The sequence below is a fragment of the Canis aureus genome, chromosome 5 (genome assembly GCF_053574225.1).
Source record: "Canis aureus isolate CA01 chromosome 5, VMU_Caureus_v.1.0, whole genome shotgun sequence".
Classification (NCBI taxonomy): domain Eukaryota; kingdom Metazoa; phylum Chordata; class Mammalia; order Carnivora; family Canidae; genus Canis; species Canis aureus.
The window spans coordinates 38,475,500-38,503,090 of NC_135615.1; the positions used below are offsets into that span (position 1 = coordinate 38,475,500).

At 43.1% G+C, this 27,591-nt stretch overlaps 1 protein-coding gene across 18 annotated transcripts in view; it reads left to right on the forward strand.

Moving 5' to 3' along the window:
• ARHGAP26 (Rho GTPase activating protein 26) overlaps positions 1–27,591 on the forward strand; it is a 419,433-nt gene that overhangs the window by 96,158 nt on the left and 295,684 nt on the right. For 15 of the 18 annotated variants that reach the window (XR_013379692.1, XR_013379693.1, XM_077897670.1 and 12 more), the window contains exons 2-6: positions 4,521–4,616; positions 6,190–6,251; positions 10,890–10,961; positions 16,481–16,582; positions 26,450–26,560. Coding sequence is in view for 16 of the 18 variants with exons in the window: in XM_077897670.1 (XP_077753796.1) it covers positions 4,521–4,616; positions 6,190–6,251; positions 10,890–10,961; positions 16,481–16,582; positions 26,450–26,560 (443 nt within the window). In the remaining 2 variants the exon portion in view is untranslated. Of the gene's footprint in view, positions 1–2,199; positions 2,350–3,168; positions 3,307–4,520; positions 4,617–6,189; positions 6,252–10,889; positions 10,962–16,480; positions 16,583–26,449; positions 26,561–27,591 lie in introns of those variants that run through there. The other 3 variants (XM_077897681.1, XM_077897680.1, XM_077897682.1) reach the window with 2 other exon arrangements.

Below are 27,591 nucleotides of genomic sequence, written 5' to 3' on the forward strand. Positions count from 1 at the left end.
AAGGTTAGCTGAGAATGGGAGTTGTGGGCAAAGCTGCACTCTTGGGGACTCATGTCCACCTCTTAGCCCTCACTGCAGGTCCTCTTACTTGGCAATCTCAGATGTTCTACATGTAAGCCAACTTCTGTTACCATGCCCAGTCAGTTCAGTACAACATGTCTTTGAGGGCCTCCTTGTCCGGTCCTGTCTCAGGCACTTACTATGCATTATGCCAGGGAACCACTCATGCATAGTTCTGGAATTATTCCAGATACAAGGTGATCAGGCACAGAGAGTAAGTGTAATTGACTTTCAGACAAGGGAGAGATTAGCGAGGCCTGGGGATTTAGGTGTTTGTGCTTCAAGCAGCCAAGAGGCCATTCTTGTTACAAGTACTTACCTTGGCACTTGGACTTCATTAACTGTAATCAGTTTCTAAATCCAGGGAGATGTAACCAAGGAATAAAAATTTTTATGGAGAGTTATATACAGTTCTGATAACTTTGGAGGTCAGAGAAAGGAAATAGATGTGCTGAAATAACTGTGATGATAAGGTTACCTTGAGTGCTTCATTATGTGTGCACATGGTGTGTTTGTATGTGCACATAGGTGTTTAACTTTCCCCAAGGAGAAAGTGGGAATGGCTTGACTTGTGGTACTGAGGTAAAACTTGTGTAAATTAAGGTAGATCCTAACTTTAAGAAAAAGCATGAACCTTCTTTTACTGAAAAAAGAATTGGTACTTAGGTTAAATTCTCTTAACACTTTGTGCAGAAGAGTATCTGGGGAGGCAGAGCATGGCATCCCCAGGAAGAGAAGGACACTTCCCCTTTGTTCCCCTAGTCAACAGACACCTTTGAGAGCAGTCCCCCAAAGCCCAGACTTCTAGCTGTTTCTGTGTCCCTTAGCTGCCTTGGTCTCCTCACTCAGAGGTGGAGGTGATTTAATTCTGTAAGGCAAATACTTGTCCTCCCCAGAAGCTACCAGTTATGACTTCTCTCTGCTCTGGCCAGCGTTCTGCCTTTCTAGCAACAGATGTTTCTGCAAAGTAAATATCACTGACTTCTGGCACCTTCTTCTATCTTGCACTGGACATGAAACAGTGGGTTTATATGAGCAGGGTGTCATGACGTTTGGCATCCACTCAGCACCAGTACCAGCCTCTCTTCCTTCTCCACTCCTCTTACTGGCATGTGCGTGTTAGATTCCCTTTGTGTCAGAGTGAAGACTCCAGAAAGAAATCTCCCTGCAACTATTTGGAGAGTTGATCATCTACATAAGATGCCACCAGTTATTCAGGGTTGAAATATATAAGAATCAGTGTGGGGATCCCTGGGTGGCACAGCGGTTTAGCGGCTGCCTTTGGCCCAGGGCGCGATCCTGGAGACCCGGGATTGAATCCCACGTCAGGCTCCCGGTGCATGGAGCCTGCTTCTCCCTCTGCCTGTGTCTCTGCCTCTCTCTCTCTCTGTGACTATTATAAATAAATAAAAATTAAAAAAAAAAAAAGAATCAGTGTGTTTTAGGTGTTCTTTTTGGGCGTCTTCTCCATTGTTCCATGTAACAGAGAGGGGTTTATCTCAGCTGGGGTGAGGCATCATGGTATATCCACATATGCTACAAGGATCTCTGCTCCCAGGAGCTGATAGAGCCCCAGATCCCCACCTTTGAGCTGTGTGCTCTTATGTCCCTCCCGTAACTTAGCTGAGTTCTCAACACAGGTAGTCCTGCTTATTACCTTCCCTGGGTTCTGTCATTGCAAGATTCACACGTTAGGAAAGAATAGACCAGCCTTGCCTAGAATACCAAAGCTTACAGTATACTAAGTGCTGGGGCAGTCTGTCTCCCTCCGTCTCTTGACAATCTGATGGATAAGCTGAGGCTGACAACTTAGGTCAGGGGAGGCGACTTAAGAAGTTAGGCCTAAGCTAGGGTTAGTTACACCTTTAGTAAACAGTGGAGCTGAAATTTGAACCCAGGAGCCAGGTGAGGTTGGGGTGAGGGCAAGAGGCTGGGGAAGGGGCTGATTGGCCTACAACCAGGACCTTATGCAAGGCAGGTATAAAGGGGGAGTTTTTCCAAAGCAAACTTGAGCTGCTGTTGCAAAGACTGGGGAGCAGATGCTGAAAAAGCCAAATACCCAGTGTCCCCCTACGCCTTTCCCAAAAGATTTCTCTCTCAGGAATGAGCCATTCAAGCCCATTGTGAATTCCTTTTCAGATTCCAGTAACTGGGACTCTTAGTATATCTAGCTGTGTTCCCTGGCCTACAACCCAGTATGAACTCCAGACCAGTACTCACCACCTAATTCTTCCATCAAGGGGACAGGCCTCCTTATATCAGCTTCACAGGGCCCACATGGCTTCTCAGGTTTGTGTTGTGGTGGGGTGTCCTGTGTGTCATTCAGCAATGAAATAAAGTTACTTTCTGGTCATAAGCTAGCAGGCCCTGCTCCAGGTTAAATGGGTCCTCCTTTGAAAAGGCCCCACAAAGGCCCTGTTGTGCATTATTAGCTACTCCTTGATTGTCATTAGTAGTTGCCCTTGGCAGCACAACTTCTCAGGTGCATGTTGGGAGATTTCCTAAACCTAGCTTACATTTCACCTTTCTTCCACTTTGTGTAGATGCTTGTCCAGCTTGAGTCTTTCTTGCCTATGGGGGAGGCACAGATGATTGTTAGGTGGATAGAGAAGCAACCCTATTTGTACTCTTGGCTCAAGGCCTTTGTGAGTTCCAATCAGGAGAACATTCTGACCATAATGGAACTGAGCACAGCCATGCCCATATTCTGTGCCTGATACCCCTTGGCCTTCTTGGGGGCTTTGTCTTCCACTATGAAGGGTGATTCTGCCTTTATCTCATCCTGCCCACTTGTGGCCTCCTGTCTTTCCTCCTCACAGTGTTCTGACATTGAGATGACTCTCTTTCTTTCTTGACTTGCTGGGGAGTGATTTGTGTTCTTAGGTATATCCTCAGCTTGGGTCGGCCAGTTTTAGGAGGTGTCTGATTCCTCTGCCAGCATCTTTGGGCTTTTTGCCAAGAACCATTCCATTAAAGTGACTGAACCAAGGAGAGAACAGAGACTATTGGCTGTTGGCTTCTGGGTTCTTCTTCTCCACTTCAGGTGTCCTCCTCATTTGGTATAGAGCAGAGGCCCTTGCACAAGCTGTCTTGAGATTCATGTCATCTGAACACATAGGAGGATGGTCTCTGAGCAGGAGCCCCTGCTCTCTGTGTGGGAAGCCTGAGACCCAGACCTGAGAACAGCAGGACTGCTTAGCTGGGCTCTTCACTGGCAGCTACTGCTTAGAGGAAGCTCTGGGATTGGTGAGCTGCACATTACTGATTGAATTTGTATACCCTGCTCCATACACACACATTATTCAGGACATACTGAGCAGGATGTATTGCCAGGTACACAGAATGGAAACAAGCAAAACCAAAAGATGGAAAAAAAACCCCAAACAAACATGACTCCTAACTTTAAGGCACAGTCCTGGGAACTAATGAAGATGAGAACTGAATGCCATTGGTGCTATTATTCCATTAGATTATGTTGATCTGTGAAGCCAGAATCCTTCCAGCCTCCTTCTCATATCTCATTAAAGCCAGTCCATGTTGGCAGTTATGCCTCCTATTTTCCTCCTTTGGGAATTTGAACATAATACCATTTCTCTTTCAATAAGGGAAACATCCATGAGGGTAATTTGAATGATTAGCCTAATCTTCGGGAAGGCTGCACATGGAATTAAGTTAAGCACATTTGTACCGAGCAGCTGTGTCTGTCAGGCCACTTAAAGGTACCTGGCTGGTTTTATACCCTTAACAGAAGCTGAGGGTTCAGGAGGGATCATTGGCTTTTAATGCTGTCTTAAATAAAAGCTTATTTTTTGACAATTTGAATGTATCCAAGGGCTTGCTTTATAGATAACACATGTGGGGTGTGTTTTTACCCCAACTCAAAACATTGCCAGGGCTTTGTTCTTGTGGCGGGGAACGCGATGACCCAGGGAAATAGTTCAGACGGAAATTTGTCATGCTGGCTGGTCATTCTGCTCATGAAGGGAACTGAAGGTTGTGAGAACTCGGCCTCATGTGTGCTTGAGTCAGAATAAGGAGTCCAGGATCTCCTGTGCTGTGAGAATGGGGCGCTTCATGCCCTTTCTTCCAGCTCCCTCTGACCTCCTGGGAGGTCCATTGGCTGGGCTCATCCACAGGGATATAGATGCTGATACCCAATCTGACCTACGCTTCCTCCGTAGGTCTTCTTCCGTACAGATGCACACGACAGGACTCACTGCGTGGCTTAAGGAATTAGAACTGGGGCCAGAATGGTTAAAGCAGTGTAGTGGAAATAGTAATTTTTCAGGCCAATCAGAATTTCACGTTAGAAACAGCTGTTCAGTATTTTGAGTTTACATTGTGTTTGGAATAAGCCTCAGGGACAGATCTGGCTGCTACATTAGTAGGACTAAACCGTACAGCATATAGGAAAATCAGTTGATGTCAGTAATTCATATTTTTTCTCTTTTTCTTGCCAGATTTGTCTTTGGCGAAGAGGAAATTTGCCGATTCCTTGAATGAATTTAAATTTCAGTGCATAGGAGATGCAGAAACAGATGATGAAATGTGTATAGGTAAGTCATAACCATGAGTATGATAAGACGGGTCACTGTTTATCATAACTGTTGGTGACCTTGCTGAGCCTTTTCCCTGTGATAGGAAGTATCTAAGTGTCCTAAATTCAGAAATCATATCAGCAGTGGTGGGGAGCAGGGTGAAGTGAGGATCAGGGGCCAAGGGGCTATTCTGGGTTTCCCCTCAGAGTTCTGGGACTGCCTCTTTCACCCTCAGACCTGTAGGAGGAAGCTTGAAGGTTTGCAGTGGGGTTCTGCTCCCCACCCTCCTGTAGTGTTTTGCTTCTGGCTGCTTTTGTGACTTTTCTTTGCCCCAATCACAGTAGTATAGAACTGAGAACAAGAACAGAAGATAGGTAGATAAGGGAAGAGTTGGAGATTGCAAATAATAGTTTGTGGGCTGAAGTCAGAATACAATCATGTTTTCTTTGGCACTCATTTTTTTTAATTGAATTAACATATAAATTGAATTTGTGTAATGTTCTGGTTTTCTAGATTTTTAAAATTGGAGAATCTGATCAGCTGGCCCTACATTCAGGCCTGGCAGTAGTTGGCTAGAGCTAGGTAGCTGCCACTGCCTTCAGATGGACAGAGGAGTTTGGTGTTCAGCTCTCCTCTCCCTTTCCTTTACCAGAGGCTGAGGGTGGGGTTACCATTGATTACTTTGCTGTGCTACTTCTCTTTTCACTATTACCTTCTGTGTCTTATAGGCAATCCTGAGAACAGAGGATTTACAATATCAAGACACCTATCTTTGGCAGGGTCCAGTCATTGCCCTAAATTCTTCTTACATTTGGTCATCTTGGTTAGCTCCAGGGGTGAGCAAGGATTGAGAGAGCTGTCAAATGCTTATTGAATCCCTGTTGTCACCAGAGTGCCAGGATCTGAGGATGAGGGAAGGCAGCTGGGAGATAGCTGAGAGCAGTGGAAACGCATCAATGTAACCCCTGAAGCTCCCCAACATTACATGCATGTCCTGAATATCCTCAGGGTTATTGTACTTAATGCCTTTTGCCTTTGGGAATAATTTGGGTAAAGAAGACTCTCCATGTCTGACCACCATCCTGCAGGCTGCATTGTATCAATAGGTGGCTTGAGGACTCAGGAAGTGGAATCCAAGGAGAAGCCAGAGATGTGGCTTCCATTGCGAGCTGCACTGATGTAGTTAGTTGTGGTGCCAGAGGAAAGGTTGGTTTCTGACGCAACCCCACAACCAGAGTTGAAAAGGTCAAATCCTGAGCAGGAAATCCTTCAACTCCTAAGCGTAATTCTTCCCCTTCCAGCCTACGGTCTGGAAGCTGGCCAGCACCTCATCAGTCGTGGGTAGTCTCAGGAACAGGCAGGTCTTTGAAGGAAATCCTTTGCTAGTTAGAGTGCCAGGTGAAATTAACCTGCATTCAGGGTCATCCTGGATCGTTAATGATTAAAAGATAAGGGGAGCCTTGGGAAGCAATTGACTTTAGGATTCTGCATGTGCCAGGGGAATTCAATTCATAGCATAATAGCTGTACCTGGAAAGACTCCCAAAAGCTCATTTCTCTATGTCGCTTTCATGGCACTTTCTCTTTTCCAGCAAGGTCTTTGCAAGAATTTGCCACTGTCCTCAGGAATCTTGAAGATGAACGGATACGGATGGTGAGTATGGCTGGGCTGCTCTTGCTCTCATATAGTGTGGTTCATGTCAAGAGATTTGTTGTCAGAAGAACTGGGTTCTAGTCCAGCCTCTACCACTTGAGTGTTTTAAGCTCTTGAGCAAGCCTTATCTTCTCATCTTTGCAGAGTTGGAAACGTTTCACAAATGTTAAGAGATTACTATGGATAACTTTAGAACCACATTTATTGGCCTCCCAAAGATTCACTCTAAGGTGAACCTATAAGGTATGACTTATGGGTGGATCTTCTGAATTGTTTAACTTTTGGGGGCCTCTGATGCCCTATAGGCAAAGTGGGGATGAAGGTGTCACACTTTGCTCCTTGCTCTCCTTATCTTATTGAATTTATCCAAGTGAACCCTGCCCTTCAGGGTTATTCTGAAATACCTAACCCAGTGCCTGCCCTCTAGTATGCACCCAGTAAATGGGCACATAGTAAATGATGGTAATTATAAGAAGTTCTTCAAAAGGAGGTACTATGCAAATTTAAGAATCAAATGCTGATCTCTAAGTTCTTAAGAAATATCTTCTGTGTTCTAATTCTAATGTGGCTCAGCATCAATGGATGAGAGATTCCACATCCACAAGAAGTTCTTTTACATCCTCTCTTTAACCCTGAGATACCAAGAATGAAGCTGATTTGAAATCCTCCTGCTGGCGGCATGCTGATTTGTCCCCAAGAGTTCTTGTCCCCAAGCTAGTGGTGCTCTAGAGGCCTAGGAAGAGTCTATCTATCAATGAAGATTTTTCTTCTCTTCCCATGCTAAAACTGCTCATTTGAAACTAAGTTCACTGTCTTAATCTGCTTAGACTGCCATAACAAAATACCCTGGGCTGGATGGCTTCCATAGCAAACACTGATTTCTCACAGTTCTAGAGACTAGGTAGTCTAAGACCAAGGGATCAAGGAACCAACTGATTGGGTTCCTGGTGAGGACCCTTTTCCTGGCTTGCACATGGCTACCTTCTTGCTGTGTCCTTAAATGGCAGAGAAAGGGGGCAGAATGGCTGTTGGTTTTGGCTCAGAAGAAGGGCATTAATCCTATTGTGAGGACTCCACCCTGATGATGTAATTACCTTCCAAAGACTCCATCTCCAGAAAGTGTCACGCTGGGGATGTTAAATGATAAAATGAGGCATATCCTATTTTTAAGACTTTGTTTGAACAAAAATTGGTTCAAATTGGACAGTACCAAACTGGAACTGTTTAGGAAAGCTCGACTGACAAGAACTATAGGGGAAAGACTTTTATGGAGAACATATGGAAGTAGCAAGGAAATTAAAGTTGATTGGCTATATCTCAGGCTGTTGCCTTATTTGGGAAAGCCTAGTTGTTTCTATTTCTTAACCTTGAGGGATTTGCAGCCTTGGGTTTTGGTTGGCTTATGTAGGCTATTAGAGCATTGGAGCCACCTACGTCTAGTGGCCTCTTTGTTTAATTAATTTAACAGAGGTTAGGGCTTCCCCTATAAGTCTTGAGGAGATGCTGTTCAGTCCATAGCCTCAACCAAGACATTATATATGCACACATTTTTAATTTAACCCGCATGATGACTTTGTGAGGTGGTACCTATATCATCTCAGGGTCTAAATGAAGATATTGAAGTTTAGAATGGTTAATAACATGCCTAAGATCATATAGTTAAATAGTGTCGCAGTCTGGATTCAAACCCACATTTGTGTTAGACAAAGAATGGGGGAATTTCTTTGAAATCGCAAACAGCAGAAGCTCTCACCTCCTGCCCTGCACAGAGACTCTATTTTCCTTGATTGCTCATTTTTGGGTGCTTGAACCAGAATCAGAAGGCTGGTGGTTGCAGCAGGTTTGGTGGTGGGTGGAGGCAGGGGGAAGCTTGTCTGTGCACGTGCTATTGTGTAAGAAAGGGAAGTGATTCTTTTGAGTTTAATTCCTGGCCGAGTCACTATTTGTGGATGGGGGGTGTGGTGAGCAAATAACGATGAAAACCCTGTAGATGCTATGGCCTGTGGTAAGAGAACAATGACTGGATTATACTCTTCAGCTTGCCTCTGCAATTTTATTATTTATGTCAGTGAACTGAGTTTCTTCTGTGTGTGTCTGAGTATCTCACTATTACAAGCCCCTTCCCCACCTCCTCACTCTATGGCAGCCTCATCAGTTCAGCTCAGCATTGCAAAGCTGCACCTTTTTGGGGAGCCTTCTCTGACTCCTTGGTGTATTTGGCCATGCTTTGTATATTCTTAGTATCCAGTTCATGTCTCTGGATTCTCCACTTACCACCTTGTGTCTGATAATCATTGCATGTGTCTGTTTCATAATAAGTAGGAGTTCTTGAAGGGCTTGTAGTGGGCTTCTGTGTCCCCAGCATCAGCACAGTGCTTGGAACTGAGTGGAAATAACATAGTCATAGATTCTTAGACCCAGAACAACCTTACTTCTCACTATATGTAGTCTTTCATTGGCCACATGGGAAAACTGAGGTCTAGTGAACATGAATAGCAAGCAGTAGAAGGACTGGGACAGGATCTTGGACATCTTGGTTCCCAGATGAGTAGTTACTGCTTTTGTGTATTTAGTTTCTCCTTAAGGCTAGATTGTCAACCACTGGAGCAACTTGGGAAGTATAAAATAAACTGATGCCTGGGACGAAGTACAGAGATTCTGATTTTATTGGTTTGAAGTGTAGGCTGGACATTGGGGTTTTTAGAAACTTCCCAGATGAGCCTGACATGCAGCTCAGGCTGAGAATTGGTGGCTTAGGGGTTCAGCATACCACTGTGAGCTTTGGAGACTTACCTTATTTGTGCAAGATTTAAGCTAGTGAGCCCATTAAGCAACATCAAATAATAATAAAAATCAAACAAGTTAACATTGCAACCCTCATGTTAAAATGCTCTCTTCTCAGATAAGTGCTTTCAAAATTGAGAAAAAGGCAAATGGCAATAAATTTGGAGACCTGCCACCTTTTATTCCTCCCTTGCCTAGTTAGTTCTTGGCTGTGTCCATCTTTGCCTTTCTGGCATTTACTCTGTTGGTTTCATTGTGATGTATATGCATGTGACTTAGAAAAATAATGCTTTGTTGCATCAGGATTCCTGAAATAATTAGTTGAGCAATGAAGGAGCAGTGAATGACTTAAAAGGAAAGATTGTAAAATATTTTACTGCCTTAGAATAGACCTTAGAATCTTAGAACTGGAACAATCCAGCCTACTCATTTTGCAGATGAGGAAATTAGAGCCCAGAGAGGTTAAATGCTTTGCCTGTGGTCACACAGTTGGCAGCCAGTCAAGAAATAATTCATTCATTCACATAGTCATTGAAAAATATTCGAGTGCTCCTTTGTTTTCAGCACTCCTCTGTGTTTGGGGGAAAATGGCAGGCAAGTGAACATTTACAAGATAGTGGTGTGTGTGTGTGTGTGTGTGTGTGTGTGTGTATAATGGTGAATTAGAAAACTTTAGCTGGCTTACATCTTTTGAAGAAAACCCTTGGTGGGGTGGTGAGAAGTTACTTTGGAATATGCTGGTGATCATGGAAGGCCTTCTTAAAGAGGTGACCTTTAAGCCAAAACCTCAATTAGAATAAGAAATGTGTCATCCATCAGAGCATTTGGGGCCAGAGCATGTGAGGGAATGACCAAATGCAATGCCTGAAAATGGGACAAGTTTTGTACATTTGAGGTGCATGGGGATGGTATGGCTGGCATATAGGACCTGATGGAGTGAGAGCTGGGGGAGGAAGTTGAGTGGCAGCCAGTGGTCTGGAGGCACAGATGTCCTGATCTTAGCCTAGTACTGGTAGGAATACAAAAAGTCAGGCTTGGAAGGTTTTCATGCCACTTAATGTCCAAAGGTGTTTTCTTGTTTTTAACCTAGACTCAGTGTTGATCTGCCTAAAATATATCCACTTAAATGTAACTTGGGTGAATAGGCATTTACAAGATGTCACCCGAAGCTGAAATTTAGAACCTACCCTGTTACTAGTTCCCCTCTGCCTTTACATGGTTGCTTACATTTTTAGAGGTACTCATTTTTATTATTTTTGAGATTTTTAAATTTATTCATTAGAGCAAGCAAGTGAGAGCACAATTGGGGGTGGGGGGAGGCCAGAAGGAGAGGGAGAAGCAGACTCCCTGCAGGACCCTGAGATTCAAAGGCAGACACTTAACTAAGTGAGCCACCCAAGTGACCCAAAGGTACCCATTTTCAGAGAATCAGCCATAGGAAGAGTTCCATGTTGTGAGATGGTGATTTTGATCTGACATGCTTTCATTTCAAGTATTGTGAACAATTGGCACATGCAGTAGTATTACTTGATTTAAAAAAAAAAAAAAAGATTCATTTATTTTAGAGAGATTGAGAACATGAGTAGAGGGAGAGGGAGAGAATCCTCAAGCAGACTTCCCACAGAGTACAGAGCCCAACGTGTGGGGCTTGATCCCAGGACCCTGAGATCATGACCTGAACTGAAATCAAGAGTCACTGAGCCAACTGAGCTACCCAGGTACCCTGCTTACTCAAATTTTAAAGTGAGACACAGGGAGGCATTTTGTGTCAGAATTGCTAGAGTTTTTTCCTGATATTTGCTTTTGTGTGTATGTGTGTCTACTCCATTCCCCTGCCCTGTTTTTCCTCACCAGATTGAGAATGCCAGCGAGGTGCTCATCACTCCCTTGGAGAAGTTTCGAAAGGAGCAGATTGGGGCTGCCAAGGTGAGAATTAGGCAAACCTTGTTCTTGGATTTTCGGGCAGCCCTGGTTTGGATTTTATATAGTGGCTCATCTGTTACTCACAAGCATCTAAAGTAAGATTGAGTGGTCAACCTCAGAGCAGTCATTCTAGTATTTTGTTACCTAATCGTTTTGTGCTGGCTCATAAATCATGTAAAAGTAGAAGACATGCTTCCTTGTGTTAGTGGATACATGGGTGCTTGGACAAGGTGGAATTGTTCTTATTGCAGAGGTTCTGGACTCAGAGCCTAGACCACGCCCTCAGGCAAACTGGGCCTGAGGGCATGGTGACCCTATTCTGAGCTCCTTTTTTTGTGGAGTCAAAATGTGCCCTTTGTTGCCAGATCTTGACGCTTTTCAAGAGAAACTGAAAAGCCAGTTTTCTTTGAAATTTCCTGGTTTAAAAAAATGTTGGCATTTTTTTTTTTTTTAAAAGCCTATTTCCACATGGTGCAGGTCACAAAGCAGGACTGCTTCAATTTCTAGGTCCCAGTTTGTTACCACTGACCGGGAGGAACTGCACCTGAAATGTGGCTGACTTGTAGCTGAAATTTCCATGAAAAGACTACCAAGGGAATCTTGTTCATTTTTGAAAGATGGATTCTTCAGAGTTACCCTGCTCTGTGAGAAATCACTAGGAAACCCTAGGTAGTTTGTCAGTAGGGTGTTCAGGAGGCCACCTGCGGGGAAGGTGTTTGCATTGGGATCTAGGAAAGCAGAAGGATTTTCAAGATTTTCTTCCTCTTTTTCTGGAACTGTAACTCCTTCAGCTGCAGTCCTTTGCGCCACCTGCAGGGAGTTTTGGGCAACATGACTCTGACATGTTTAGATTTTTACTCAGTTGTGAAATGGTCTTGAGAGGTCGATGCCCGTAGATGGGGAAAAGGTAACTGAAATATAATGAAGTGGGATCTCTCTCCCCACCCCACCTAATAAGCACATGTGCTTCTGAAAATGAATACGATTGGGGCTGAAAAAGATGTGCTGTTCAGTCAGGGTTCTTCTGAGGGATGGTGGACTGCAGTTTGAAGGATGGACCATAGCGAAGATTTTTCTTCCAGTTCTTTAGCACTTTCTACCAATTTTACACTTTACATTTATGAAGAAATTAGAGCTCATGGGTTTTATATCATGGATTAAGGAGTGTAAAATTAAAGGGGAGTCTTGTTCTGCTAAGATTTTGTCCAAGATTTTGCCATAAGTGTCCCTCCCCAGGTTCTCATGTTTGTGGGCCCAATGAGCAAACCTTCACTTTAGTGGCCTCGGGACCTGTGCTTCCTACACCATAACATACAGTAGTGGCTCTGGACATTCTGAAGAGCTTTGAGACAGCAACAGAGCAGATAGACCTCTTTATTGACTCCCCTTTCCAAGAATCTTTTCTGCATCTGAGCACAGATGTTTCTCACTCTGGCCTCTTCCCTCAGCCCTAGTTTTGGGCTTTCATAACCATGGAGGAAGAGCAGGAGTCTGAGTGGGGTCCTTTTGGGTAATACCAGTAATCGCAATGACTGGAGCAGGTACTTTTCTGGGGGTGAGGTAGGGGTGGGGCTGTAGATGATGGGATGTAGGAGAATAAAATAATTTGTTTAAAGTCATTACTCGTAAAAACGTGTTGCCTCTCATACACACTCTGATCTCTCATTCTTCTTGAACAGTGTGTGATGTTGGGGGTGATTTCTCCTTCTCCTTCCTGTGTCATTTCCTTTTTTCACTGTACTTGTTCCTCCCTTCCCCCTACATGCACATATTTATATCCTAGTATTGTATACATATAAGAGAAAGCAAAGAAACACACTCTTCACCAGGCAGTCTAGGCAGCAGCCTAAAGAATACCTAAAAGCCAGCCAGGGCTCTTGAGCAGCCAAGTGGAAGTTTCTGAACTCTGCCTGTGTGGTGCTAAAATTACCCTTCCTCCCCCTCTCCTGCTGCTTCGGTTGCTATAACAACCTGTTGCTACTTGCAAGAAGCAGAAGTTAGTGTTGGATATGAAGACTGCCAGGGAGGAGGACTCCTGGGCATTCTGGTGTTAGTGTAGCTGCCCTGCTGTAGGGCGTGAGCCCAGAGCTTGACCCTATGTTCAGAATTCTGAGTTTAGGGGAATTTGTTTTTCCTCCAGCTGAGGTACATTTGGAGAGCTGTGCTCTACAGTGAAAGTAGAGAAGAAGTTAGCATTGGTGAATAGGGGGCCCTAACCTCACTTGTGCCATTGGCATGCCAACTTGGGGAGTAGCTGAACCTCTCCGTGCCTGTTTCCTGATCTGTAGAATGGGGGAGCAATAATATTTACCTCCTAGAGTTCTTTTTTTTTAATATTTTATTTATTTATTTATTTATTTATTTATTTATTTATTTATTTATTTATTTATTTATGAGAGAGGCGCAGACACAGGCAGAGTGAGAAGCAGGCTCCATGCAGGGAACTTGATGCGGGACTCGATCCCGGGTCTCCAGGATCACACTCTGGACTGAAGGCGATGCTAAACTACTGAACCACCCGCGCTGCCCTACCTCTTAGAGTTCTATGAGGAAGACATGAGTAAACACATGTGAAGTGCTTAGAACAGTGTTATATAGTCTTTTGATGTTAGCTGTTAGGTTCAATACACATAGTTCATTCATTGAAAAAAAATACATGAGTGCCTGCTCTGTGCCTGGCTCCATGTGACACACTAGTTTATGGTAGAGAGCAAGTGAAGATGTAATGTGCTCATGGTGTGGCTAGGGTGAACGACCTGAAACAAAAAGGTGTAAATAAACATAATTTCCAATTGTGGAAGTGCTATGAAGGCTTACCTTCATAGGACATTGGACATAGAAAACAAGGAGTGTTCTCGATAAGGAGGAGGAGGTATGTTCAGATGATGGGCCTCTTTACCACTATTGCTGCGATGGCTACTGTCATCACCATTCTTGAATTTTACTGTGCATTTCCTGTGTGCTGGGCTCTCTGCTAAGCACAGTCTATGGTTTATCTTATTTTATCCCAATAGGCCTATGAGGAAGTGGTTTTTTTTATTCTTACTCTGTTAGACACTCTCAGAACTGAAAGAGGAAGAAACCTGAGCAGTTACCTCATGGAGTACCTCAGTGTAAGAACCCAGTTCTGGAGAGGGGCCGTGATTTGTTTAGAGTCAGTCCGTGTAGACTTGGAAATAAGTTCCAGAACCCTAATACTGTCTTTTGTTCATTTAGCCACCCACAGTGGATTCCCTGGAAGATGAGCACCATGTCATACCTGAGTTGGGAATTTAAAATCACTAACACCACCCTCCTGTTTTAAGAACATTATCTAAATCTTAGTAGACTTACCTTTGAGGTCTTATTGCTTGGTTTCTCAGGACAGAAACTGCTGCCCTTTCTATTTAGCTCTTGAACATGGAATGTGGCAGTTTGGTTGCCAGAAAGTCACAGAATGCTGGTGACTCATGTTCTCTGGCCTTTTCTCCCCTCTGGCCAGCTGGGCTATCCCAGCACAGGGTTCTTGGAGCTTGCTGACAGGCTCCTGGGGTGGATCTGTGAGCATTAAGTGGAGTTGGAGCCCTAGCTCAAAGTTATTGGTTCTTATACAGGAAAGAGTTGCTTGAGACAAGCGTCTAGCTTAAGGTCTCCTTGGGCTTTTTCCTCACTTGCTTCTGTGTATTGAGTTCTTGTAGATAAGGTATCTTTCAAGGAAAATTCAGATTTGTAGAAATGGATACATGTCAGCTAAAAATGGTATGTAATGATTCTACTCTTTGAGAGGCTTAGAATCTTGTTGACCAGGTAAAATGGTGTTCTAATGTGGCAGGAGATGGTCAGGGCTTCAAGTGAGAGCTTCTTGGTGATTCCTGTCACCTGTGCTGCTTGGGCTTCCCAGTGTTAAGCTCAGAGCCTTTGTACTTGCTGCTCTTGGGCTCTAGAAGTGTCCACCCTGTCCCTCACATGATTATCATGTCTTAGCTCACGCTCCCTCCCCAGTGAGGCCTCTCTTGAGCGTACTGTCTGCAGCATCTCTGCACCTTATTTCCTTCATAGCACTTGCAGTTGTCTGTAGTTATTTGTTTCCTGGTTAATTATGTTTGTCCTACTAGAATATCCCCAGCAAGAGGCTTGAGATCACTTTTGCCTTGTCTAGTGGCTAAAGGAGCCCAACACAGAGTGATTGGCTTGTTATATCTTTGTGAAATGACTGGAGATGTCTCTGAGCTTCTTTATCTGGCTGCAAAAACTTTTTTTCTCCTCTTAGAGGCCTTGGAGTTGCAGAAAAATAGTTCCTGTGGGTTCCACCTGAGTCAAGATTAAGACTTATGGACTCAGTGAAATTGATCCTGTTTGTTAGGCCACTGTCCAACATCTTCCAGCCCCCTTATTGCCATTCCCACTAGGAAGTGAATGGAAAAGAGAGACCTCCTGTGAACATGTGTCTCAGGTGCGATTGAGAGGTAGGCTTTGGAAGCGGCCTATCCTGGCCTTAGATCCCAACTCTGTCACTCTGTATGACTTTTCACAACTTAACCTCCCTGGATCTCAGTGTTCTTAACTGTAAAATGGGAGATACAAGTAGAATCTCTGTGAGTCAGTGACTTGGCGGGAAAGCAGAGATTATTAACTGTATTATGATAGTTATCTTATTTTCCATTTTGAAAAATGTTAATGTAGGATCATGCCAGATATAGGAAGAAAATTACCCATTATCCCATTTACTTAACTTGATTATTTTCATTTATTTTTCCATTTAATCTTTGTTTATAGGTAGTTATACTCTATGTACAATGCAGCAAGTTTGTATCATATTAATACTTCACATTAAATAATGAGCAACTTACTATATGACTACCTAGCCTTCCTAATTAAAGTTATTAGATGTCCCACCCTTTAATGATCTCAAACCCTATCTTTGGGCACTGATGTTGCTTTGGCTTTTTTGTTAGTAAAAATGGTGCTTCTGTGAATACTTTTGTCTTATTTCTTTCTTTTTGAATCTTTTGTCATTTTAAAGACCCATATATGTTACTCTTGTGCTTGGGGATATTAGGTCTATATATTAAGTGCTTTTTGACCACTGTTAAAGCTGGGTCTGCCCTTATTCTAGACTTGTCCCACTTAAGCTTTAAGTAGATCTTAGTGCTTTGGGATTAGCTTCATAGATAACTTTGCCCCCATTGTTTGCCCTTGAACATCCTTGGAGTTAAAAACTAGAAATTTCGGTTTCACAGTTGAGCTTCTCAGAATGTGGAGTCCTGGATTTGCCACTATTAAATACTGGGCTTACCTTGTTTCTGGCATTGTATTGGTTCCTTTATGATAGACACTGAAAACCATCAGTTTGTTGTTGGTGGGGGTTGGAGTGGGTGGCTTAATGTAACATACATTTATTTGAAGAGTAGGAAGAGCTGGGTTGTCTACTGTCCTGGGTCTGAGAGAATGGTGAAGCTATGAAATTGAGCAGGCAGGTCTTGACAAGGTTGCTTTTATTCCTGCAACATCTTACTCTTTTTCTCCTTTCTACTTTTTGCCAGGAAGCCAAAAAGAAGTATGACAAGGAGACAGAAAAGTATTGTGGCATCTTAGAAAAACACTTAAATCTGTCTTCCAAGAAGAAAGAATCTCAGCTTCAGGAGGTAAGAAACTTCACTAGCATCCTGAATAAGGTATTTAAGTTCTGTGTCGTGCTGGGGATATGTGTTGCTTTCTCTTTGCCAGAAAGTCCTAGAGTTTGAAGAGACCTCACAAACCAGGAGCTTGACCCCTATACCTCATCAGATGCCCGAATGCCTGTATTCCCTTTGTATCTTCCTGCCCGCAGCACATGTTTTCCGGCTGTCCAACCTGTCAGTGCTGTGGGGGCACATACTGCTGATAAAGATCACGTACTTCCTTGTTGGGCAGGTCTAGTCACTAAAATATGCTTCTTCTGGGCAGCCCCGGTGGTGCAGTGGTTTAGCGCTGCCTGCAGCCCAGGGCGTGATCCTGGAGACCCTGGATCGAGTCCCACGTCAGGCTCTCTACATGGAGCCTGCTTCTCCCTCTGCCTGTGTCTCTAACTCTCTCTCTCTCTCTGCATCTCTATGAATAAATAAATAAAATCTTAAAAAAAAATAAAATAAAATATGCTTCTTCCTTTCAAACTGAAATCTAGTGTCCTGTTTCTCTGACCATTTACCTTGATTCTGCACTTAACTGCCTTATTTTTTTTTTTGTATATATATTTTTTTATTGGAGTTCGATTTGCTGACATACAGCATAACACCCAGTCCTCATCCCATCACTTACTGCCTTACTTTTTGACTTCCTGCCTTGTATCAGTGATTTGAAGTGTTACCATCTGGAATGGTTTGGTCATTCTTCTTTGTTGTTTTATCTTTAAAAGGTTTTATTTATTAGAGAGAGAGAGAATACAGGAGCAGGGTGGAGGGGCAGAGGGAGAGGGAGAAGCAGGCTCCCTGCCAAGCAGGGATTCCCAACCTAGGGCTCCATCCTAGGACCCTGAGGTCATGATCCGAGCAAATGGCAGACACTTAACCAACTGAGCCACCCAGGTGCCCCTGTTGTTATATTTTTTAAAAATTATTTCAACCAAAAGAAAAATTACTTCAACCAGTGTTTGACATTAGCCTGCCTGCCTGCCTGCCTTCCTTCCTTCCTTCCTTCCTTCCTTCCTTCCTTCCTTCCTTTCTTTTTTCTTTAAGTAGGATTTTTCATTCATATATTTTATGCTTTGGTAACCTTGTTTCAAAAAGGGTAAATTATCTGACCTACCCTGAGCCTTTCTGGATTGACGTGAAGAATAGTTCACTTAGAAAAGTAAGTTAGCTTTGCAGCCATGCATCTCTGATCATTTTTGTTTAGTTTGTGGAGATTTGCATAGTAAGGATATGGTTTCTGGGAAATAGAGCAGTTTCCTAGTGGAGTTGTGAAGTTGACTATATGAATATTATTTTCCTCTTAACAATATCCTTAACCTTTCTGAATTACATGCTAAAGAGAGGCTGTGACTTCCAAGCTAGCCTTTCTTCTTTTTTAATGTTTTTATTTAAACCCAGTTAGTTAATATACAGTGTAGTATTAGTTTCAGGTATACAATATAGTGATTCAGCCCTTCCATATATCACCCAGTGCTCATGATGACAAGTGCCCTCCTTAATCCCAACACCTATTTCCCCCATCCTCCTCACCCACCTCCTCTCTGGTAACCATCAATGTGTTCTCTTTAATAAAGTGTCTGTTTCTTGGTTTGTGTCTCTAGTTTTTCCTTTGTTCTGGTTTTTAAATATGATTCACACGAGTAGAATCATATGGTATTTGTCTTTCTCTGGCTGACTTATTCACTTAGTATTATACTCTCTAGCTCCATCCACGTTATTGAAAATGGCAAGATTTCCCCTTCCCTTCCCTTCCCTTCCCTTCCCTTCCCTTCCCTTCCCTTCCCTTCCCTTCCCTTCCCTTCCCTTCCCTTCCCTCCCCTCCCCTCCCCTCCCCTCCCCTCTCCTCCCCTTCCCTTCCTTTTTGTGCCTGAGTAATACTTGTAATACTTGATAGTATGTGTGTGTGTGTGTGTGTGTGTGTGTGTGTGTGTATGTGTGTATATATATATATATATATATATATATATATACTGCATTTTCTTTAGTCGATGGACACTTGTCAACCTAGCCTTCGTTCTTGAATTTACTTTGTTTTTGAGCAAATACTATGCAGTACTTCTGTCAGGTGAACCTTACTCTGAAGATCCTATGGTTGAAGATTGAACAGTGAAGATACATCAGGAGATGGTGGAGTCGAGTCCCCTGCCCACCAGGATTTGTTACCCATCCTCAGTTAGTAATATCTGGTTTTCAGAACCCTCTGCTTTGATATGGGCATTTAAACCAGTTGTGTAAGTGATGAAGAGGGGGCCCAGTAGCAACTCTGGCAACCAGTGTTTGTGGTGGGCTTTGCTAGATCAGTTCTTGCCTAACCATCCAAAACAGCAGCTGAGCACTTGGTGTGAACTGTGGAAAGTAGAAAACACTAACCTATCCTTGAAGATCTTGTGCCTGACCAGGGAAAAAGCAGCAAACAAATGGTGAGGTCGTTCTTGAAGATAGCATAGCTACTCAGGTAAATCTTATCAAATATGCTAGAGAAGACTAAAGAAAACCCATTGTCAGTGGAATGTATATAAAGTGCTAACTTCATTGAATGGAATCCCAGCTGTGCATGGAATATAAGCTCTGGAAGATGCCCAAGAATATGCAGTCATCCATGCTAAATGTGTAAATCCACTTAGGATCTGTCCCGATGCCCTCACTTTAGTTATGTTTCTTTGAATGTCATTTGGCATTTAGAGTTTGGAAACTACATTTAAGCAAAGTCTTGTGGCTGCAACTCAAAATGACCAGAGGTAGCCAGATCTATAGTTGCTAAGCAGTTAATAGGAGTCAGTCTTTAAGAGTTGAGCAACTGTGTGATTGTTCTAGCACCTGCTGGTGTTGAGAGGCCCATAGTACAGTTAGTCTGAAGGCATGGCATTCCCCAGAGTGAGGATGTCTCTGCCATCTGTTCCCTCTGTTCCTGGATACTGCTCGCTTGGTCTGGGATGAGTCTAAATACTCCTTTAAGTCCACACCAGTATCTTGCCCCACTGAGATAGCACAGTGTTGGGACCAGAGCACTGAGTGGCAGAGAGATAGCTTACTTCAGTGCCTGCTGTGCCATGTATTTACTGTATGACCTGGGGCAAGTACTCCTCTCTCTGGGCTTTTAGTCTTTTTTTGTGTGTGTAAAATACAAAGTACCTATTGTGTCTACTACATGTAGGAGAAGGCAAATTATGGCTGCTAAACAAGTACAAGGTATTAACTCCAAGGCTGATTTGTTTTTCCCTATCCCCTGTTCCAATTTGGGGGGTACTCTCTTCCTCGTTGATTCAATATGTTCAGGTTACTAAAAAAGAATACCAGATATTCTAGGTAGCTTTATAGAGACAGAAATTTGACTCACAGTTGGGAGGTTAGGGAGGACAATATTAAGGTGCTGGCAGATTTAGTATCTGGTGAGAACTTGCCTCCTGGTTCACAGATGGCTGTCTTTTTGCTGTGGCCTCATGTGGTGGGAGGGCTAAGGGAGCTCTCTGGGATCTTTTTTTATAAGGCCGCTCATCCCATTCATGAAGACTCCACCCTCATGACTTGGTCACCTCCCAAAGACCCCACCTCCAACTGCTGTCACATTGGGGGTTAGGTTTCAACATAAGAATGTTGTCAGGGGCATAAACATTCAGTCTATAGCACCAACTTTGCCAGTTATTTATATTAATGGGCATTTCTTTGTTAAACTATTTTGTTACAGTTCTTTGTGTGCTTGTCTTTGACCCAGTCATATTTTCTAAGTATTTTGTAGGGCAAGGAGTGGGCTGTAGATCTTCTTTAAGGTCTGGATCTGTTTTCAAGCATTGCTTTTTAGTTGTACCTGAGCTGAATTAAATTGCTAAAAAAAAGTGATATACTTTAACAACAGTAATAGCAGCAGATATTTACCAAATGCTTATTTTTGTGTCAGGTCCTATGTTAGGCACTGTACTTGGAATCTTCTCAAATCCTTGCAATTTCCTTGTGAGGTACCAATGTATTCCCTCTGTTTTACATATGAGGGAGACTAAGGCTCAAAGATGTTAGATAGCCTGTCCATAGCTAGTTAGATTGTGAACACTGGCTCCTGATTCTGGAACTCTTTTCTCTCTTAACTCACTGTGCTCTTTTACTTGTGTCCCCCCCCCTCCCCCACCCCCCCCAGGGAATGTTGCTGGGCTGCCTGTAAGTCATTGTTATTCAATGCTCATGTCATGAAAATAAAATTGGCTGGAAGGAGGGACCTTGATAATCTTCTGGTTGAACCTTGGGGATATATATTTGAAGGAACTGGGTTCCTTGCAGAGGTCAAGTGATTAATGTTCAAGGTCTTCCCCCTATTTAGTGATGATTTTCTTCACATTTATTTAAAAAATCAACTTAGGAACGTGACTTAACACGTAGTGTACTTTTAATGAAATCTACATTCTTTGATTATCCAGAATTCTTCCTTGATTGCAAGGCTCCAAACTGAATACTTTTAAATTCTAGCCCATCCCTACATCCTGGTCATGTGGAATGACACTGCCATCTAGTGGATGATTCTTTTTTAAATCATTGTATGTGTCAAGCTCTAAGAAGCTTCAAAGACAATATTCACTTAACCCATTCACTGCATGCTTCTGTGAGTTTATTCAGGTGTTGAGCATATTATAGAGAGTGAAAGGAATGATTGGCTTTCCTGGAATTTACAGTCTAGGACAATGTCCCTTTTCCAAGAAGCATGGAATGATTGGTGCATCTCAGACAAGCTGGTAGGTTCACTGCTTCTCAAGTAACAAGCAGAGAAATGATTTTGAGGGCTTGACTGCCATGAGGGCTTGACTTCTGGCCCATGAGTCCATTGCACGATGAGAGTCTAAGCATGTGATGAATTCTGTGGCCCAGATGAGCAGGGTCATTAGCAGAAGAAACATACCATTCCACTTGGATTTCTTTCCCTTTCCTTTGGAAATGCATTGAGTTACGCTTTCTTCTGAGAACTGGACCACTGCTGGCCACATAGAGATCAGTTCTTTCATTAATAAAGCATCTCTTGAATGCCTACTATGGACCAGGCACTGTTCTGTAAGCTAGAATAGTAAAGTGGAAAAATGAGACAGTCTTTGCTCTTATTGATGTTATATTGCAGTAGGCAAAACAAGAAAACATAGAAGAGAATTTTACATAATGATAAGGAAATAAATTGGGAGATGGGTTATCCCAGGATATCTTTATCTTATGTATAATAATGTGGTCAATGAAGTCTTTTCTAAAGAGGTTAACCTTTGAATTGAAACCAGAAGGATGAGAAGGACCACCAAGAGAAAAGCTAGAACAAAAAAAAAGAAAAGAAAAAGAGAAAAGCTAGAACAATGTTCTTTAAATTGTGGATGTGTTGGGGTGCCTGGCTGGCTCAGTTGGTAGAGTATATGACTCTTGATCTCAAGGTTGTAAGTTCGAGGCCCATGTTGGGTGTAGAGATTACTTAAAGGATTTTAAAAAATGGTGAGTGTGTCCTAAAAATCTGAATTACTGGGTCGTGAAATAGAATAGAGGAAGCTAGAACGGAAGAAGATAAGGCATGTTTTTTAGATCATAATGGAAAAGGTTTTTCTTACTGTATCTTAAATTTTTAAAAAATTGAATATTTATGTACAAATCAAAACCACAATGAGATACTATGACACAACAGTCAGAATGGCTAAAATTAGCAAGACAGGAAACAATAAATATTGGTGAGGATGCTGAGAAAGGGTTCCTCTTACACTGTTGGTGGTAATGCAAGCTGGTACAGCCATTCTGGAAAACAGTTTGGAGGTTCCTCAAGAAGTTAAAAGTAGAGCTACCCTATGACCCAGCAATTGTACTATTAGGTATTTACCCCAAAGATACAAATGTAGTGATCCGAAGGGGCACCTGCACCCATTATTCATAGCAATGTCTGTAATAGCCAAACTGTGGAAAGAGCCAAGACTTCCATTGACAGATGAATGGATAAAGAAGTTGAAGTACACACACACACACACACACACACACACACACACACATACACGCACAATGGAATATTATTCAGCATCAGAAAGGATGAATACTTGTCATTTGCATCGACATGGTTGGAACTGGAGGGTATTATGCTGAGTGAAATAAGTCAGAGAAAGACAATTATCATATGGTTTCACTTATGTGGAATATAAGAAACAGTGCAGAGAATCATAGAGGAAGGGAAGGAAAGCTGAATGCGAAGTCGTCAGAGTGGGAGACAAATCACAAGAGACTCTTAACTATAGGAAACAAACAGAGTTGCTAGAGGGGAGGCAAGTGGGGGCATGGGGTAACTGAGTGATGGGTGTTAAAGAGGACACATGATGCGATGAGCACTGGGTGTTATATGCAATTGATAAATTATTGAACGCTACATCTGAAAATAATGATGTACTATATGTGGCTAATTGAACTTAAATTTAAAAAATTAAATATTTATCAAGGAGAAGAGGTTTATAAGCAGAAGGAACACCCAAGTACAAAATTGCATGGCAGGAAAGCATTTGGAGTGTTATGGAACAAGGGAGTCCATCTGGGAGGCTGGAGCACAGTGCAAGTGTACTGGGGGTGGCTGGAAGGTGGGACAGGTGAGCAGGTCACAGAGTCTTGCAGACCGTAGTGGAAACCAGAGAAAGGCGTTGAGAGAGTTGTGAGAAGCTCTGAGTCAAATTTTAAGAAAGCTCTTCTGACTGTTGGGTGTGGACTGCATTGAGAAAGAAAGTGGGGAAACCAATTAGGAGAGAAGTATAACCGCCTAGAGATGCATGGCTGACTTAGGGAAGAAGCTGGGATTGAAGCCCATCTGCTGTGAAGTGCCTGGTGATAGTGACAACAAATGTGCACACAGCACTTTTTTGTGTTCCAATTGTTCATATCCTTTAGCTCATTTGCTCTGGACTCAGAGCAAGGGCAGATACTGTCTCCCACCTCCAGGTGTGGGAAAGAGCCCCAGAGAGGATAAGTGACTTGAGCAGATCTCTCCAGCTAGGGAATGCTAGAACTGCAAGTCCAAGCCAGGTGTTTGCTGTTAGCTCTCTGACTGATGCTGGGCTCTGCTCTTAGAGGAGTTTCCTCCATTGCTGTCTAATTGCAGGAGCCACTTTGCAAATTTCCAGAATGATTTTTTCTTCAGTTGCAGTGTCACTTGGCAAGCCCAAGCCAGGAGGGTGTTTGAGGTGTGTCAGTAGTCAGGGGAAGTGGATGCATCCCTAGTGTAAGTGTGTTGGATTTGCACCACGGGGGAAATGAAAGGCTGCAGGAACATATGGGGCTTAGCTGGCAGGAGCCTAGGTGGAAGGGATGTTAGCCCAGTGGTCTGAATGGCCATACCTGGGGAGGAGGGGGTGCAGCACTTCCTGAAACTGTGCCTCCAAATAAAGATCTCTCAGTCCTCAGATGCCAACTTGCTCTATTTGAAGGCTTAGAAGTGCCCCCAGAGGCAGCCCGGGTGGCTCAAGTGGTTTAACGCTGCCTTCAGTCCAGGGCCTGATCCTGGTGGAGATCAGGGATTGAGTCCACATCAGGCTCCCTGCATGGAGCCTGCTTCTCCCTCTGCCTGTGTCTCTGCCTCTCTCTCTCTCTGTGTCTCATGAATAAATAAATAAAAAATATATATATAGATATATATATAGATATATATCTATATATATATATCTATATATATATATGAAATGTCCCCAGGCTTAGCCCTTCATTTTATTTTTATTCAGCACTTAGCAGACTAGCTTCTGTGTGTTAATATATTGTCCTGGGAGGAAGTTGCTCACAGGAGAACTGAATGGGCTGTTTGTACTCTCCCAGGGTTTGCAGTTTTTCTGTTTATTTACATAATTACTTAATATCTCTTTTCTTCACTATGCTGTAAGCTCCACGAAGGAACTTTCTTTTTGTTGATGGTTGAATGAATGAATGATTTACCATGTCCTTTAGATAGAAAGATAGTGCCGTATTTGGTGTAATGGCAGTAAGTGCTATTTTGGGTTTCTTCTGCAGGGTTCTTGACAAGGGAACCCTGGAGGTCATGTTTCTGTGGGGGCTTTGCTTGTCTTTGTAAAGTATTTTGTGCAGTGGTTTCTGACCCCTTAATTTCTAAAGAAAACAGAGTTGTGTTTCCTACTAGCAGGATATTCGTTTCTATTTAAAAAGTACTATTTTTTTTTTGTCATTGAAATGTGCATTCAGTGTCATTTTCTGTTTTGAAACAATGAGGTGACATAGTGACTGTGGAAGGCTACAGCTTTCTCGTGATAGTTGAGGTACTTTGAAGCATAGCATCTTGCTACTCCACACACACACACACACACACACACACTCATTTTCTTCTCTGAGATCTATACCCCCCATCAGTGGTTTAGTTGTATTCATGTGTGGGTCTTTTTAAAATTTTTTTTTTTTATTTATTTATGACAGTCACAGAGAGAGAGAGAGGCAGAGACACAGGCAGAGAGAGAAGCAGGCTCCATGCACCAGGAGCCCGACATGGGATTCAATCCCGGGTCTCCAGGATCACGCCCTGGGCCAAAGGCAGGCACCAAACCGCTGCGCCACCCAGGGATCCCCATGTGTGGGTCTTTTTAGGCCCCACGGTTCCCTTTTCCCCCATCTGCACAGAGGGAGGACCTAGGTTAGGATGGAGTAACATAATTACCCTGCTGGGGTAAACTCACAGTTTGTTCTTTGACCACAAAGAAAGAATGGGAAACTTGTGTGGAAATGTCCTTTTCTGAGTCCCCTGCCCTCTAACAGCTTGTTTAGTTCATTCCTAAAGGGATGGGGATAGCCCTGCAGGTTGCTCTTTTTTTCTCCTTAAAGACTTGTCTTCCATGGAACCCTCATCTGCCCCAGGGTGTGTGGAGGCAGTATAGCCTGCTAGTTTAAAGATGATCAGGGGACCTGGGTGGCTCAGTTGGTTAAGCATTTGCCTTTAGCTCAGGTCATGATCTCAGGATCCTGGGATTGAGCCCTGCTTTGGGCTCTCTGCTTAGGGAGTCTGCTTCTCCTTCTGCCCCTGTGCTCTCTCTCTCTCTCTCTCTCTCTCAAAAAAAAAAAAAAAAAAAAAAATCTTAAAAAAAAAAAAAGTTGATTGAGAGTCAAGGCACCTGGGTGTGCAGTCAGTTAAGCATCTGACTCAGTTTTGACTCAGGTCTTGATCTCAGGGTCCTGCGATGGAGTCCCTACATCAGGCTCTGTGCAGGGTCTGCTTATGATTTCTCTGTTGCTATCCCTCTGTACCCCCCTATGTGCTTCCTCTTTCTTTCTCAAATAAATAAGTACCTCTTTAAAGGTGATTGAGGGTCTTGGATGCTGATCCACAAGTACAGAAATCCTAACTCTCCTATGTACTAGCTGCTGCAGCTTCCTTAATGTTAGCAGACTTTTTCCTCCTGTAAACTAGAGGTAATGAGAGTATCTTCTTCTTTTTTTTTTTTTAAGATTTTATTTATTCATGAGAGACACAGAGAGAGAGAGGCAGAAACATAGAGGAGAAGCAGGCTCTCTGTGGGGAGCCCGATGCGGGACTCCATCCCAGGACCCCAGGATCATGCCCTGAATCAAAGGCAAGACGCTCAACCAGTGAGCCACCCAGGCATCCCGAGAGTATCTTCTTTTTAATAATGGAATGAGGATTAAATAACTACAGTTAATGAGGAGTGAGTAACAACCTATGCACACCTGAGGGTATGGTGCCTGGCACAAAGTCAAGTCCTCGACTGACTGTTGTCATTATTCTCATGTCTGTTTTGTACTGTTTGAATTGTTATTAAAAACCATCTCCAGAGATTTTTCTAGCTTGCTTGCTGAATGCTCTCCTTGGATAGTGACCGATTTTTCTCTTAAATTCTGTCTTGTTTATAGGCAGACAGCCAAGTAGACTTGGTCCGGCAGCATTTCTATGAAGTATCCCTGGAGTATGTCTTCAAGGTGCAAGAAGTCCAAGAGAGAAAGATGTTTGAGTTCGTGGAGCCTGTAAGTATATGCTCAGGGTTTAATGGTTATCCACACTTTGATCCCCAGCCCTCATTCCACTGCGTAGATGACAAAATGCTCTAGGTTGTTGATGAAGAGGTTGACCAGCTCTGGCGCTCTGCCTTCTGCTATGTAGCAGCACTCTGTCGATCTGGCTACCCTGGATTGTCCCCTGTGGCCATTCCTTTGCAACCTGAGCAGCAGTGATGGTCCATTCAGTGGTAGTTGCGTCCTCAAGCTCCCCTGTATTCTGCTAATTGGTTTCTAGGTGGAAGGAGGGCAGGAGCCAGAGTTTTCATCTTGCCCAACAGTAGTGATTATACCTTAACTTTTCACCCTTTCCACCCCCTTCCCTTCTTCTTCAAATAAGGCCTAAGGCAAAAGGAGAATGTACAGGATGCCTTCCTCTTTTTGTCTGCTCAGCTCGAAGCCCCTCTGCGCTCCTTCCATGCATTAAGAGGTGCTATGTAAAGTGATTTCTCATTGTAGTTTGTTATAATTGGGCAGCAGGGAGATTGTGCTTGCTGAACCATGATGGGATTTGGACTTGGTCACTGTGTCCCAGTGGTTACAGAAGATTGTAGTGTAGAAACAAGTCCGGCTTTAGTTGAAGCCACCTTCGCATGGTTGTGGCTTTGTGCAGTGGTGGTGGTGCTGTACCCTGTTGTGGCACTCTGAATGCACATTATGAAGATGTCCTGGAAACAATAAGAGAGCTTGTGGGCCTCAATTTAAAACTCTTGCAGACCTTGGATTCTTAATTAAAAATGCAGCCTGTGATTTAGACCCAAGCCTGGGGTCTTTATAGAAATGATTCTTACCTACCTAGATGTAAGAAAGTGATTTTCTTAAACAAGAATCAAAATGTAAGAAACTGAAAGAAAATAACCACTGTTTTTAGTAAAAAGTGTTCTGTGCTCCATTTCTAATTTATAAACTTCTAGGATGCTTTTTAGGCATATAGACTTGCTAATAGTTTGATCAGTCTCCAGTTGGCTTTGGAATCTGATGCTTAGATTTCTTATTATACT